Source organism: Oncorhynchus clarkii, unplaced genomic scaffold (assembly GCF_045791955.1).
Source record: "Oncorhynchus clarkii lewisi isolate Uvic-CL-2024 unplaced genomic scaffold, UVic_Ocla_1.0 unplaced_contig_8908_pilon_pilon, whole genome shotgun sequence".
In the NCBI taxonomy this organism is placed as follows: domain Eukaryota; kingdom Metazoa; phylum Chordata; class Actinopteri; order Salmoniformes; family Salmonidae; genus Oncorhynchus; species Oncorhynchus clarkii.
Window position 1 is genome coordinate 97295 of NW_027260953.1, and position 16664 is coordinate 113958.

Genomic DNA, 16664 nt, shown 5'->3' on the forward strand with positions numbered 1-16664 from the left:
CAGCTCATCCCGATCCCAGCCATTCCACCAATTACAGGCAAGCGTCTCATGACTAATAGATGCTTGCTCCGCCCATGTTTTATTACTTTGGAAAGTCTTAACGGGAAAATGACAAATGTTAGGTGAAATCCTGAAAGTGAAACCAGTCACTTCCTTTACGTTGCTTGAATGCTGAATAGTGACGGGGGAAAAAATATGCATTCAGTTGTGTGGAAAGTATATATTTTCACTCACACAACACACACACACGCGTTTAATAATAGATTTTGCAAGCTAACCATATGTTATGTCAGATCAAAGCTAACATCTGTTTTAACTGATGCACCTCAGCCATACAATTTCATTAGGCCTAAATAAACCCCCCCAGGGAGATTTATGTTTCAAGTGAATAAAATGGACTTACAGCAAGGAGAAGAATGACCCCCCCCCCAAAAAAAAGTTCCATTGCTCCATGGTTACAGTTACGCACGGCCCTACCTCTTTTGTCCCGCTGGAAACACCACAGGAGTGAGTCGAGTTCAAAGGCAGCCCTGCAGCTCTGGGTTGGAGGGAAAAACAACCTTTCAGTCTGAGAGAATGAAGTGTCTCTGTGGAAACATAAAACATTAACCCTGTCCTGTTAGAGGCGCAGAGGAAGATACAACAAAACAGCTATAGGACCAAAATACAATTGCAAATGTTTGAAATCCGATTCCAAATGATTAGCAGAATCTTCAAGACTTTTCATTTTGGAACATGACATGGCATCCCATGTTCCTTACTATCCACTGAATGTGTCAAACCATATATAGAATGAAAAGTGGATATTCTGTAAACGAAATATTTAATATTTTATTGCGAATTCAATTATGTGACAAATGCCCAAGGAAAAGTTGAATTTCTTACAATTCCACGTTTTACATTTAGTAAATATATCCTTGTGGCCACAACTATCAAATGTTATATTTATATAGAAAGGATACAGTTTATAACAAAATCAAACGTGGCAAAAGAAAACAACGTTTATTTTTGCTAATCGGCGGAGGAAAAAAACCCTCAACCAACATGGATTAAATTTGAAGTAAATCTGTCTTCTCATGATAGGCTATAGAGGGCATTGACATTATGCATATGTAGTCCCGGCCTATAGATGCCACAGATGTTCACTTGGCGAGCGTCCTCGTGCTTACCACTGGGGGGCGCATCTCAATAATTCCGAGTATATTCTCATCTCCCTTTCCTTCGAATCCACTGATCTGAAAAGACTGGAGTGAGGAAATAAATCACCTTCATCCGCCATATTGCTTTCTTCTGTTTTTCAAATCAGTGCCGCCTGAGCTGAAGGAATAGGTGATGAAGAGAGGACGCCATTTTACACCATTGGGATACGGTCATAGATCTGCCAGTTTTTCTTACAACTATGTGGGGACGGACCACCTGGTTCTAACCGGGTTTACGGCCAATTTACAGAATATGCCTCATGCTCCTCGGTAGTCCAAAACCTGGGCGGACCGCGTTAAGATCAACGTGGTTTCCCCAAATCAGCGCGGTTTCTATCTGCAGCTGCAGGAAGCATAAAGGACAGAGAAAGGCAAGACAGCCAGCCCGAGGCCCGTCTCTACTACCATGCAGCGGCCGGGTGGTCGCCATCGCCACAATGGCCACTCTCTGCTCCGCAATAACAATTCCATGATCTCATACATCGCTTCTCCTTCACCGCGCGCTTCTACCACAGGCGCCTATGCGGAATACTCCACCAACAACAACAGGCCGATAAAGCCCGAGCTGGTCTGCAAATGGACGGACCACGAGCACCGTGACCGAACTTCAAAACAAAGGATATGCGACCAAACTTTCAGCTCCATGCACGAGCTGGTGGACCACGTAAGCACCGAGCACGTCGCTGGGCTCGAGCCCCTGAGCCATGTTTGTATGTGGGAAGAATGCCTGAGAGAAGGAAAGGCGTTTAAAGCCAAATATAAACTGATAAACCACATCAGGGTACACACTGGGGAGAAACCGTTCTCATGCACTTTCCCAGACTGCGGGAAAGTGTTTGCTCGGTCGGAAAACCTCAAGATTCACACGCGCACGCACACAGGTATGTAGATTATGTTCCATAAAGGACACTGGGAATGCCAACAAAGAACCGACCCTTTCGTTTCCTTCATTCCACAGTGAAAGGTTATGTTATTCTACATGGCGTCATTGGGCCTATACTAAAAGTAAACAATGGGACAACATTTCAGATGTATATACAGTAGGTTAGTCACTGCTTGCCAGACAGGCAGAGCACGTCATCATGTTGACATGTTCCACACACAGTCCTATTCAGGAAGTAGCCTGTTTGTGGAGTAGTAGACTACACTGTGTGGTGGGGTTTGGCCATTGACAAGAAGTGAAGGACCTTTTAAAGGGAAGGTCCAGGGAAGCCAGCTGTAGAAAAGGGAGATTGTTCTCAGTCAGTGAAGTGACACTGTTTGACATATTTCATGCAGCTACATCAACTCGAGGTTGACAGATGAAGCACGGTACACAGGGTAGGGTGGAGCACGGTACACAGGGTAGGGTGGAGCGCGGTACACAGGGTAGGGTGGAGCACGGTACACAGGGTAGGGTGGAGCACGGTACACAGGGTAGGGTGGAGCGCGGTACACAGGGTAGGGTGGAGCGCGGTAATCACGGTAGGGTGGAGCGCGGTACACAGGGTAGGGTGGAGCGCGGTACACAGGGTAGGGTGGAGCGCGGTACACAGGGTAGGGTGGAGCGCGGTACACAGGGTAGGGTGGAGCGCGGTAATCACGGTAGGATGGAGCGCAGTACACAGGGTAGGGTGGAGCGCGGTACACAGGGTAGGGTGGAGCGCGGTAATCACGGTAGGATGGAGCGCGGTACACAGGGTAGGGTGGAGCGCGGTACACAGGGTAGGGTGGAGCGCGGTAATCACGGTAGGGTGGAGCGCGGTACACAGGGTAGGGTGGAGCGCGGTACACAGGGTAGGGTGGAGCGCGGTAATCACGGTAGGGTGGAGCGCGGTACACAGGGTAGGGTGGAGCGCGGTAATCACGGTAGGGTGGAGCGCGGTACACAGGGTAGGGTGGAGCGCGGTACACAGGGTAGGGTGGAGCGCGGTAATCACGGTAGGGTGGAGCGCGGTACACAGGGTAGGGTGGAGCGCGGTACACAGGGTAGGGTGGAGCGCGGTACACAGGGTAGGGTGGAGCGCGGTACACAGGGTAGGGTGGAGCGCGGTAATCACGGTAGGGTGGAGCGCGGTACACAGGGTAGGGTGGAGCGCGGTACACAGGGTAGGGTGGAGCGTGGTACACAGGGTAGGGTGGAGCGCGGTAATCACGGTAGGGTGGAGCGCGGTAATCACGGTAGGGTGGAGCGCGGTACACAGGGTAGGGTGGAGCGCGGTACACAGGGTAGGGTGGAGCGCGGTAATCACGGTAGGGTGGAGCGCGGTACACAGGGTAGGGTGGAGCGCGGTACACAGGGTAGGGTGGAGCGCGGTACACAGGGTAGGGTGGAGCGCGGTACACAGGGTAGGGTGGAGCGCGGTAATCACGGTAGGGTGGAGCGCGGTACACAGGGTAGGGTGGAGCGCGGTACACAGGGTAGGGTGGAGCGCGGTACACAGGGTAGGGTGGAGCGTGGTAATCACGGTAGGGTGGAGCGCGGTACACAGGGTAGGGTGGAGCGCGGTACACAGGGTAGGGTGGAGCGCGGTACACAGGGTAGGGTGGAGCGCGGTACACAGGGTAGGGTGGAGCGCGGTACACAGGGTAGGGTGGAGCGCGGTACACAGGGTAGGGTGGAGCGCGGTAATCACGGTAGGGTGGAGCGCGGTACACAGGGTAGGGTGGAGCGCGGTACACAGGGTAGGGTGGAGCGCGGTACACAGGGTAGGGTGGAGCGCGGTACACAGGGTAGGGTGGAGCGCGGTACACAGGGTAGGGTGGAGCGCGGTACACAGGGTAGGGTGGAGCGCGGTACACAGGGTAGGGTGGAACTTGTATGTTGTGTTGAAGATGTTTAGTCCTGTGACTGATGTCATCATTCTATTTCCTCCCCCATAACACCTTTCACCTCTCTTTCTAGGTGAGAAGCCATTTCAGTGTGAGTTCCCCGGCTGCCTGCGGAAATTCGCCAACAGTAGTGACCGTAAGAAGCACTCGCAGGTTCACACCAGCGCCAAACCGTACGACTGCAAGTCCCACGGCTGCTTCAAGTCCTACACGCACCCCAGCTCCCTCAGAAAACACATGAAGATCCACCTCAACGCACTCAAGTCCTCTCCTACCTCCGAACCCATAGACCTGTCGTTCACAGGGATTCTTGGGAAACGTAGTTCCCGGGATTACGTAGCTTCACGGACTAACTGCTCGTCCTCCAGGCTCTCGCTGGCTCCGACGGTGTCCAACATGAAGGAGTGGTACGTGTGTACCAGGACCACAGGTCAGGGACAGAACTACCTCCAACTCACAGCAGACCAGATCAAGTCAGAACCGTGTGGTGCTGATGAGGAGTATTATAACCCCACGTAGCAGGAGGCTTTGCATTAGGGACCGTGTCCACTACAATGGATCCTAAATACAGGGGTAGAAGCTGTAAGGACATGACATACGTCTCGTATCAATATGGCCATGTGATTATTTAAAACACTTATTATTATTATTATTATTATTATTTTAACCTTTTGTTTAACTAGGCGAGTCAGTTAAGGACGAATTCTTATTTACAATGACGGCCTACCCCCGGCCAAACCCGGACGACACTGGGCCAATTGTGCGCCGCCCTAGGGGACTCCCAATCACGGGCGGATATGATACAGCCTGGATTCTAACCAGGGACTGTAGTGACACAACTCCATGCACTGAGATGCAGTGCCTTAGACCGCTGCGCCACTCGGGAGCGATGAGCACAGCACACTTCCCCTGTCAATATGGAGATGGACAGATGTAATGGAGACTTACTGTATGTGTCAATGTCTGGGCCAGTGTTCATAATGAAGTGCCGTGTAAGAGTGCTGATCTGGGATCAGGTTAGCCTTTTAGATCATAATGAATACTAGAGAGAGGACCAGATCCTAGTGCTGATCTGGGATCAGGTTAGCCTTTTAGATCATAATGAATACTAGAGAGAGGACCAGATCCTAGTGCTGATCTGGGATCAGGTTAGCCTTTTAGATCATAATGAATACTAGAGAGAGGACCAGATCCTAGTGCTGATCTGGGATCAGGTTAGCCTTTTAGATCATAATGAATACTAGAGAGAGGACCAGATCCTAGTGCTGATCTGGGATCAGTTTATCCTTTTTAAAATCATATTGAAAAAGATAGCATTAGACAAGGAGGACCTGATCCTGGTTCAGCACTCTGAGGCTCTTTATGAGTACAGGCCCTGATGTCCGTGTGTTATCTAATGAGAAGCCGTAGCCGTGAAATGTATTGCCATAAGAGATTAAAGACAACGCCCCTCTGATTGACACCCGGGGGCCCGTATTCACAGAGCGTCTCAGAGTAGGAACGCTGATCTAGGATGTAAAAGACAAAACTGCTTTGTAAATACGGGGCCTGATCCGAGTTAGATTCTTAAAGATATTTGAGCTGCGCTTGATTTACTTATTGATGGAGTTGGCACTTTTCTGATTGGTCCATTGGTTCCTGTTGATTAACTGTTTTTGGAGTTGGCTCTTTTCTGATTGGTCCATTGGTTCCTGTTGATTAACTGTTTTTGGAGTTGGCTCTTTTCTGATTGGTCCATTGGTTCCTGTTGATTAACTGTTTTTGGAGTTGGCACTTTTCTGATTGGTCCATTGGTTCCTGTGCACCAGGCAAACTAAATCAAGCGCATCTCAAGTATTTGACAAATGTAATGGACTCATGTCTGGTTGTATAGCTACGCTACTGAAGCAGAGCGTTCGGTGTAGTAATGTAAACGTTAAGGTACCTCCGAGACGGTTTGCTCCGTTCCATAACTGTCAGATAGACTCTGTAAAGACTACTTCCAATGGAAGAAATGGCTAACGTTCCCTTGACAGCAGCTCCGGCCCTATAGAAGCCATGTTATGATGTACTTAATGACTTGGGTGTAAAACCGTGATGGGGTTTCGTTGAATTCTGAATGTGAGAAACGTTGCCAGAACCTCATGAGTCACTCTGTTTACATGTGACTGTGCTGATCAGTGTGGTGGTCGTTGCTGTGTTGACTTACAGCGACGAGGTTTATTATATTTTCTGAACATTTTATTATTGTGTTTTAAATCTATTTTCTCAGCCTTTCATAGTGCCTCATTAAACCCTATTCCCACATTGATATGTCTATTGGTGAGCTGTTAATTACCACACAACAGATTCATCCTCTATCTATGCTAATAACAGCTGATTTCAGTCAGACAAATATGTTTTCTATGTGGTCAAAGTGAATAGAAACTGTGTGTATAAATAATAATAAATACTCATAATTTCCCCCAGAAGTAACAAGTTGTCATTGCTTGTTTTTAAGCAGTATTGACAAGTGAATTATATTGACTATGTAAGGGGCCTCCTCTTTCGTTCTGGGAAGCACCATGAATGGCCTTTCTCTGTTTCTATTCACTTTGAAAGTTGAAAATGCTACTTTCTCGTTTGCATTATATACAGAAAGTGCCTTTGTGAATGGTAGGAATCAACCAGATGAAGAGACTTGAGGAAAATAGTCCAACCTGACAGACCAACTCCAGCCGGTTGCAAGGCGCCTGGACCACAAGGCAGCTGCCAGTGGATGAGTAAGAGAGGGCTTTTAACATGGAACCTACCGGGGGAACAGCGTTCTGTTGTCCTAACAAGACTGCTGAGATGAGTAAGAGAGGGCTTTTATCGTGGAACCTACCGGGGGAACAGCGTTCTGTTGTCATAACAACACTGCTGAGATGAGTAAGAGAGGGCTTTTAACATGGAACCTACCGGGGGAACAGCGTTCTGTTGTCATAACAACACTGCTGAGATGAGTAAGAGAGGGCTTTTAACATGGAACCTACCGGGGGAACAGCGTTCTGTTGTCATAACAACACTGCTGAGATGAGTAAGAGAGGGCTTTTAACATGGAACCTACCAGGGGAACAGCGTTCTGTTGTCCTAACAACACTGCTGAGATGAGTAAGAGAGGGCTTTTATCGTGGAACCTACCGGGGGAACAGCGTTCTGTTGTCATAACAACACTGCTGAGATGAGTAAGAGAGGGCTTTTAACATGGAACCTACCGGGGGAACAGCGTTCTGTTGTCATAACAACACTGCTGAGATGAGTAAGAGAGGGCTTTTAACGTGGAACCTACCGGGGGAACAGCGTTCTGTTGTCCTAACAACACTGCTGAGATGAGTAAGAGAGGGGCATTTATCATGGAACCTACCGGGGGAACAGCGTTCTGTTGTCATAACAACACTGCTGAGATGTGTAAGAGAGGGCTTTTAACGTGGAACCTACCGAAGGAACAGCGTTCTGTTGTCCTAACAACACTGCTGAGATGAGTAAGAGAGGGCTTTTAACGTGGAACCTACTGGGGGAACAGCGTTCTGTTGTCATAACACTGCTGAGATGAGTAAGAGAGGGCTTTTAACGTGGAACCTACTGGGGGAACAGCGTTCTGTTGTCATAACAACACTGCTGAGATGAGTAAGAGAGGGCTTTTAACATGGAACCTACCGGGGGAACAGCGTTCTGTTGTCCTAACAACACTGCTGAGATGAGTAAGAGAGGGCTTTTATCGTGGAACCTACCGGGGGAACAGCGTTCTGTTGTCATAACAACACTGCTGAGATGAGTAAGAGAGGGCTTTTAACATGGAACCTACCGGGGGAACAGCGTTCTGTTGTCATAACAACACTGCTGAGATGAGTAAGAGAGGGCTTTTATCGTGGAACCTACCGGGGGAACTGCGTTCTGTTGTCATAACAACACTGCTGAGATGAGTAAGAGAGGGCTTTTAACATGGAACCTACCGGGGGAACAGCGTTCTGTTGTCATAACAACACTGCAAAGATGAGTAAGAGAGGGCTTTTAACATGGAACCTACCGGGGGAACAGCGTTCTGTTGTCATAACAACACTGCTGAGATGAGTAAGAGAGGGCTTTTAACGTGGAACCTACCCGGGGAACAGCGTTCTGTTGTCCTAACAACACTGCTGAGATGAGTAAGAGAGGGCTTTTAACGTGGAACCTAATGGGGGAACAGCGTTCTGTTGTCATAACAACACTGCTGAGATGAGTAAGAGAGGGCTTTTAACGTGGAACCTACCGGGGAAACAGTGTTCTGTTGTCCTAACAACACTGCTGAGATGAGTAAGAGAGGGCTTTTAACATGGAACCTACCGGGGGAACAGCGTTCTGTTGTCCTAACAACACTGCTGAGATGAGTAAGAGAGGGCTTTTATCGTGGAACCTACCGGGGGAACAGCGTTCTGTTGTCATAACAACACTGCTGAGATGAGTAAGAGAGGGCTTTTAACGTGGAACCTACCGGGGGAACAGCGTTCTGTTGTCCTAACAACACTGCTGAGATGAGTAAGAGAGGGGCTTTTATCGTGGAACCTACCGGGGGAACAGCGTTCTGTTGTCATAACAACACTGCTGAGATGAGTAAGAGAGGGCTTTTAACGTGGAACCTACCGGGGGAACAGCGTTCTGTTTTCCTAACAACACTGCTGAGATGAGTAAGAGAGGGCTTTTAACGTGGAACCTACTGGGGGAACAGCGTTCTGTTGTCATAACAACACTGCTGAGATGAGTAAGAGAGGGCTTTTAACGTGGAACCTACCGGGGGAACAGCGTTCTGTTGTCCTAACAACACTGCTGAGATGAGTAAGAGAGGGCTTTTAACGTGGAACCTACTGGGGGAACAGCGTTCTGTTGTCATAACAACACTGCTGAGATGAGTAAGAGAGGGCTTTTAACGTGGAACCTACCGGGGGAACAGCGTTCTGTTGTCCTAACAACACTGCTGAGATGAGTAAGAGAGGGCTTTTAACGTGGAACCTACCGGGGGAACAGCGTTCTGTTGTCATAACAACACTGCTGAGATGAGTAAGAGAGGGCTTTTAACTTGGAACCTACCGGGGGAACAGCGTTCTGTTGTCCTAACAACACTGCTGAGATGAGTAAGAGAGGGCTTTTAACATGGAACCTACCGGGGGAACAGCGTTCTGTTGTCATAACAACACTGCTGAGATGAGTAGGAGAGGGCTTTTAACGTGGAACCTACCGGGGGAACAGCGTTCTGTTGTCCTAACAACACTGCTGAGATGAGTAAGAGAGGGCTTTTAACGTGGAACCTACCGGGGGAACAACGTTCTGTTGTCCTAACAACACTGCTGAGATGAGTAAGAGAGGGCTTTTAACGTGGAACCTACCGGGGGAACAGCGTTCTGTTGTCCTAACAACACTGCTGAGATGAGTAAGAGAGGGCTTTTAACATGGAACCTACCGGGGGAACAGCGTTCTGTTGTCCTAACAACACTGCTGATATGAGTAAGAGAGGGCTTTTAACATGGAACCTACCGGGGGGGAACACTGTTCTGTTGTCCTAACAACACTGCTGAGATGAGTAAGAGAGGGCTTTTAACATGGAACCTACCGGGGGAACACCATTCTGTTGTCATAACAACACTGCTGAGATGAGTAAGAGAGGGCTTTTAACATGGAACCTACCGGGGAACAGCGTTCTGTTGTCATAACAACACTGCTGAGATGAGTAAGAGAGGGCTTTTAACATGGAACCTACCGGGGGAAAACTGTTCTGTTGTCCTAACAACACTGCTGAGATGAGTAAGAGAGGGCTTTTAACATGGAACCTACCGGGGGAACACTGTTCTGTTGTCCTAACAACACTGCTGAGATGAGTAAGAGAGGGCTTTTAACATGGAACCTACCGGGGGAACACTGTTCTGTTGTCCTAACAACACTACTGAGATGAGTAAGAGAGGGCTTTTAACATGGAACCTACCGGGGGAACAGCGTTCTGTTGTCCTAACAACACTGTTGAGATGAGTAAGAGAGGGCTTTTATCGTGGAACCTACTGGGGGAACAGCGTTCTGTTGTCATGACAACACTGCTGAGATGAGTAAGAGAGGGCTTTTAACGTGGAACCTACCCGGGGAACACTGTTCTGTTGTCCTAACAACCCTGCTGAGATGAGTAAGAGAGGGCTTTTAACGTGGAACCTACCGGGGGAACAGCGTTCTGTTGTCCTAACAACACTGCTGAGAGGGGCTTTTAACGTGGAACCTACCGAACAACCCTGCTGAGATGAGTAAGAGAGGGCTTTTAACGTGGAACCTACCGGGGGAACAGCGTTCTGTTGTCCTAACAACACTGCTGAGAGGGGCTTTTAACGTGGAACCTACCGGGGGAACACCGTTCTGTTGTCCCAACAACACTGCTGAGATGAGTGAGAGAGGGCTTTTAACATGGAACCTACCGGGGGAACAGCGTTCTGTTGTCCTAACAACACTGCTGAGAGGGGCTTTTAACGTGGAACCTACCGGGGGAACAGCGTTCTGTTGTCCTAACAACACTGCTGAGATGAGTAAGAGAGGGCTTTTAACATGGAACCTACCGGGGGAACAGCGTTCTGTTGTCCTAACAACACTGCTGAGATGAGTAAGAGAGGGCTTTTAACATGGAACCTACCGGGGGAACAGCGTTCTGTTGTCCTAACAACACTGCTGAGATGAGTAAGAGAGGGCTTTTAACATGGAACCTACCGGGGGGGAACACTGTTCTGTTGTCCTAACAACACTGCTGAGATGAGTAAGAGAGGGCTTTTAACATGGAACCTACCGGGGGAACACCGTTCTGTTGTCATAACAACACTGCTGAGATGAGTAAGAGAGGGCTGTTGACATGGAACCTACTGGGGGAACAGCGTTCTGTTGTCCTAACAACACTGCTGAGATGAGTAAGAGAGGGCTTTTAACGTGGAACCTACCGGGGGAACAGCGTTCTGTTGTCATAACAACACTGCTGAGATGAGTAAGAGAGGGCTTTTAACATGGAACCTACCGGGGGAACACTGTTCTGTTGTCCTAACAACACTGCTGAGATGAGTAAGAGAGGGCTTTTAACATGGAACCTACCGGGGGAACACTGTTCTGTTGTCCTAACAACACTACTGAGATGAGTAAGAGAGGGCTTTTAACATGGAACCTACCGGGGGAACAGCGTTCTGTTGTCCTAACAACACTGTTGAGATGAGTAAGAGAGGGCTTTTATCGTGGAACCTACTGGGGGAACAGCGTTCTGTTGTCATAACAACACTGCTGAGATGAGTAAGAGAGGGCTTTTAACGTGGAACCTACCCGGGGAACACTGTTCTGTTGTCCTAACAACCCTGCTGAGATGAGTAAGAGAGGGCTTTTAACGTGGAACCTACCGGGGGAACAGCGTTCTGTTGTCCTAACAACACTGCTGAGAGGGGCTTTTAACGTGGAACCTACCGGGGGAACACCGTTCTGTTGTCCCAACAACACTGCTGAGATGAGTGAGAGAGGGCTTTTAACATGGAACCTACCGGGGGAACAGCGTTCTGTTGTCCTAACAACACTGCTGAGAGGGGCTTTTAACGTGGAACCTACCGGGGGAACAGCGTTCTGTTGTCCTAACAACACTGTTGAGATGAGTAAGAGAGGGCTTTTAACATGGAACCTACCGGGGGAACAGCGTTCTGTTGTCCTAACAACACTGCTGAGATGAGTAAGAGAGGGCTTTTAACATGGAACCTACCGGGGGGGAACAGCGTTCTGTTGTCATAACAACACTTCTTCCCCATTGTCTTATGTGGCTGATTGGGACACTGACTGCAGATAAAGGGACATTCTTAGACCCGGTGACGCCACTCTGTCTCAGTGGACATAGTCTGGATCCTAAATCACACCTCCTTCCCTATACAGCCCATTGGAGTGGTTGAAAGTAGTGTACTATATTGGGGGCTATCTGAGATGAGCCCACAGCCTGCAAAGTGGGAAAGAGAAAATAGCATGTCTTTTAGGCCCCTATCCATTCTCCATCAGATAGCATGTCCTTTAGTCCCCTATCCATTCTCCATCAGATAGCATGTCCTTTAGTCCCCTATCCATTCTCCATCAGATAGCATGTCCTTTAGTCCCTTATCCATTCTCCATCAAATAGCATGTCCTTTAGTCCCCTATCAAATAGCATGTCCTATAGTCCCCTTTAGTCCCCTATCCATTCTCCATCAAATAGCATGTCCTTCAGTCCCCTATCCATTCTCCATAAGATAGAATGTCCTTTAGTCCCCTATCCATTCTCCATCAGATAGCACGTCCTTTAGTCCCCTATCCATTCTCCATCAAATAGCATGTCCTATAGTCCCCTATCCATTCTCCATCAAATAGCATGTCCTATAGTCCCCTATCCATTCTCCATCAAATAGCATGTCCTTTAGTCCCCTATCCATTCCCCTATTCATTCTCCATCAAATAGCATGTCCTTTAGTCCCCTATCCATTCTCCATCAAATAGCATGTCCTTTAGTCCCCTATCCATTCCCCATCAAATAGCATGTATTTTAGTCCCCTATCCATTCTCCATCAAATAGCATGTCCTTTAGTCCCCTATCCATTCCCCTATCCATTCTCCATCAAATAGCATGTCCTTTAGTCCCCTATCCATTCTACATCAAATAGCATGTCCTTTAGTCCCTTTTCCATTCCCCTATCCATTCCCCTATCCATTCTCCATCAAATAGCATGTCCTTTAGTCCCCTATCCATTCTCCATCAAATAGCATGTCCTTTAGTCCCCTATCCATTCTCCATCAAATAGCATGTCCTTTAGTCCCCTATCCATTCTCCATCAAATAGCATGTCCTATAGTCCCCTATCCATTCTCCATCAAATAGCATGTCCTTTAGTCCCCTATCCATTCTCCATCAAATAGCATGTCCTTTAGTCCCCTATCCATTCTCCATCAAATAGCATGTCCTTTAGTCCCCTATCCATTCTCCATCAAATAGAATGTCCTTTAGTCCCCTATCCATTCCCCTATCCATTCTCCATCAAATAGCATGTCCTTTAGTCCCCTATCCATTCTCCATCAAATAGCATGTCCTTTAGTCCCCTATCCATTCCCCTATTCATTCTCCATCAAATAGCATGTCCTTTAGTCCCCTATCCATTCTCCATCAAATAGCATGTCATTTAGTCCCCTATCCATTCTCCATCAAATAGCATGTCTTTTAGTCCCCTATCTATTCTCCATCAAATAGCATGTCCTTTAGTCCCCTATCCATTCCCCTATCCATACCCCTATCCATTCTCCATCAAATAGCATGTCCTTTAGTCCCCTATCCATTCTCCATCAAATAGCATGTCCTTTAGTCCCCTATCCATTCTCCATCAAATAGCATGTCCTTTAGTCCCCTATCCATTCTCCATCAAATAGCATGTCCTTTAGTCCCCTATCCATTCCCCTATCCATTATCCATCAAATAGCATGTCCGTTAGTCCCCTATCCATTCCCCTATCCATTCTCCATCAAATAGCATGTCTTTTAGTCCCCTATCCATTCTCCATCAAATAGCATGTCCTTTAGTCCCCTATCCATTCCCCTATCCATACCCCTATCCATTCTCCATCAAATAGCATGTCCTTTAGTCCCCTATCCATTCTCCATCAAATAGCATGTCCTTTAGTCCCCTATCCATTCCCCTATCCATTATCCATCAAATAGCATGTCCGTTAGTCCCCTATCCATTCCCCTATCCATTCTCCATCAAATAGCATGTCTTATAGTCCCCTATCCATTCTCCATCAAATAGCATGTCCTTTAGTCCCCTATCCATTCTCCATCAAATAGAATGTCCTTTAGTCCCCTATCCATTCCCCTATCCATTATCCATCAAATAGCATGTCCTATAGTCCTCTATCCATTCTCCATCAAATAGCATGTCCTTTAGTCCCCTATCCATTCTCCATCAAATAGCATGTCCTTTAGTCCCCCATCCATTCTCCATCAAATAGCATGTCCTTTAGTCCCCTATCCATTCTCCATCAAATAGCATGTCCTTTAGTTCCCTATCCATTCCCCTATCCATTCTCCATCAAATAGCATGTCCTTTAGTCCCCTATCCATTCTCCATCAAATAGCATGTCCTTTAGTCCACTATCCATTCTCCATCAAATAGCATGTCCTTTAGTCCCCTATCCATTCCCCTATCCATTCTCCGTCAAATAGCATGTCCTTTAGTCCCCTATCCATTCCCCTATTCATTCTCCATCAAATAGCATGTCCTTTAGTCCCCTATCCATTCTCCATCAAATAGCATGTCCTTAGTCCCCTATCCATTCCCCTATTCATTCTCCATCAAATAGCATGTCCTTTAGTCCCCTATCCATTCTCCATCAAATAGCATGTCCTTAGTCCCCTATCCATTCCCCTATCCATTCTCCATCAAATAGCATGTCCTTAGTCCCCTATCCATTCCCCTATCCATTCTCCATCAAATAGCATGTCCTTTAGTCCCCTATCCATTCTCCATCAAATAGCATGTCCTTTAGTCCCCTATCCATTCTCCATCAAATAGCATGTCCTTTAGTCTCCTATCCATTCCCCTATCCATTCTCCATCAAATAGCATGTTCTTTAGTCCCCTATCCATTCCCCTACAAATAGCATGTCCTTTAGTACCCTATCCATTCTCCATCAAATAGCATGTCCTTTAGTCCCCTATCCATTCTCCATCAAATAGCATGTCCTTTAGTCCCCTATCCATTCCCCTATCCATTCTCCATCAAAAAGCATGTCCTTTAGTCCCCTATCCATTCTCCATCAAATAGCATGTCCTTTCGTCCCCTATCCATTCTCCATCAAATAGCATGTCCTTTAGTCCCCTATCCATTCCCCTATCCATTCCCCTATCCATTCTCCATCAAATAGCATGTCCTTTAGTCCCCTATCCATTCTCCATCAAATAGCATGTCCTTTAGTCCCCTATCCATTCTCCATCAAATAGCATGTCCTTTAGTCCCCTATCCATTCTCCATCAAATAGCATGTCCTTTAGTCCCCTATCCATTCCCCTATCCATTCTCCATCAAATAGCATGTCTTATAGTCCCCTATCCATTCTCCATCAAATAGCATGTCCTTTAGTCCCCTATCCATTCTCCATCAAACAGAATGTCCTTTAGTCCCCTATCCATTCCCCTATCCATTATCCATCAAATAGCATGTCCTATAGTCCCCTATCCATTCTCCATCAAATAGCATGTCCTTTAGTCCCCTATCCATTCTCCATCAAATAGCATGTCCTTTAGTCCCCTATCCATTCTCCATCAAATAGCATGTCCTTTAGTCCCCTATCCATTCTCCATCAAATAGCATGTCCTTTAGTCCCCTATCCATTCCCCTATCCATTCTCCATCAAATAGCATGTCCTTTAGTCCCCTATCCATTCTCCATCAAATAGCATGTCCTTTAGTCCACTATCCATTCTCCATCAAATAGCATGTCCTTTAGTCCCCTATCCATTCCCCTATCCATTCTCCGTCAAATAGCATGTCCTTTAGTCCCCTATCCATTCTCCATCAAATAGCATGTCCTTTAGTCCACTATCCATTCTCCATCAAATAGCATGTCCTTTAGTCCCCTATCCATTCTCCATCAAATAGCATGTCCTTAGTCCCCTATCCATTCTCCATCAAATAGCATGTCCTTTAGTCCCCTATCCATTCTCCATTAAATAGCATGTCCTTTAGTCCCCTATCCATTCTCCATCAAATAGCATGTCCTTTAGTCCCCTATCCATTCTCCATCAAATAGCATGTCCTTTAGTCCCCTATCCATTCCCCTATCCATTCTCCATCAAATAGCATGTCCTTTAGTCCCCTATCCATTCTCCATCAAATAGCATGTCCTTTAGTACCCTATCCATTCTCCATCAAATGGCATGTCCTTTAGTCCCCTATCCATTCTCCATCAAATAGCATGTCCTTTATTCCCCTTTCCATTCCCCTATCCATTCTCCATCAAATTGCATGTCCTTTAGTCCCCTATCCATTCTCCATCAAATAGCATGTCCTTTAGTCCCCTATCCATTCTCCATCAAATAGCATGTCCTTTAGTCCCCTATCCATTCCCCTATCCATTCTCCATCAAATAGCATGTCCTTTAGCATGTCCTTTAGTCCCCTATCCATTCCCCTATCCATTCTCCATCAAATAGCATGTCCTTTAGTCCCCTATCCATTCTCCATCAAATAGCATGTCCTATAGTCCCATATCCATTCTCCATCAAATAGCATGTCCTTTAGTCCCCTATCCAAAATCGATTATACTGTTACCATAGGGCCTAAGATACTCCTGTTGCCATAGATTCTACTGTTAGCATAGGGCCTCAGATACTCCTGTTACCATAGATACTCCTGTTAGATACTCCATAGATACTCCATAGATACTCCTATTACCGTAGGGCCTCAGATTCTCCTGTTACCATGGGGCCTCCTGTTACCATAGATACTCCTGTTACCAAAGGGTCTCAGATACTCCTGTTACCATAGATTCTCCTGTTACCATAGATACTCCTGTTACCATAGATACTCCTGTTACCATGGGGCCTCAGATATTCCGATCGGTGGAGTTAAATACCTGTCTATATGTGCTGCTGGGTACCTCTGATCTGACCTGGGATT

General features: G+C 47.1%; 1 protein-coding gene across 1 annotated transcript; it reads left to right on the forward strand.

Moving 5' to 3' along the window:
- The first annotated feature begins 1605 nt into the window (after nt 1-1605).
- LOC139402514 (zinc finger protein ZIC 5-like) lies at nt 1606-4641 on the forward strand. The gene is made up of 2 exons (XM_071146505.1): nt 1606-2080; nt 4084-4641. Exons 1-2 carry the CDS (start codon nt 1606-1608, stop codon nt 4527-4529), a joined length of 921 nt encoding a protein of 306 aa, XP_071002606.1. The 3' UTR covers nt 4530-4641.
- The last annotated feature ends 12023 nt before the right edge of the window (nt 4642-16664 follow it).

What these genes read in the sequence shown, in the direction of transcription:
- LOC139402514 (XM_071146505.1), top strand. Translation starts at nt 1,606, where the DNA reads ATGCAGCGGCCGGGTGGTCGCCATCGCCACAATGGCCACTCTCTGCTC. An exon ending in TCACACGCGCACGCACACAG is followed by an intron (nt 2,081 to 4,083) that starts GTATGTAGATTA and finishes CTCTCTTTCTAG; the next exon opens with GTGAGAAGCCATTTCAGTGT.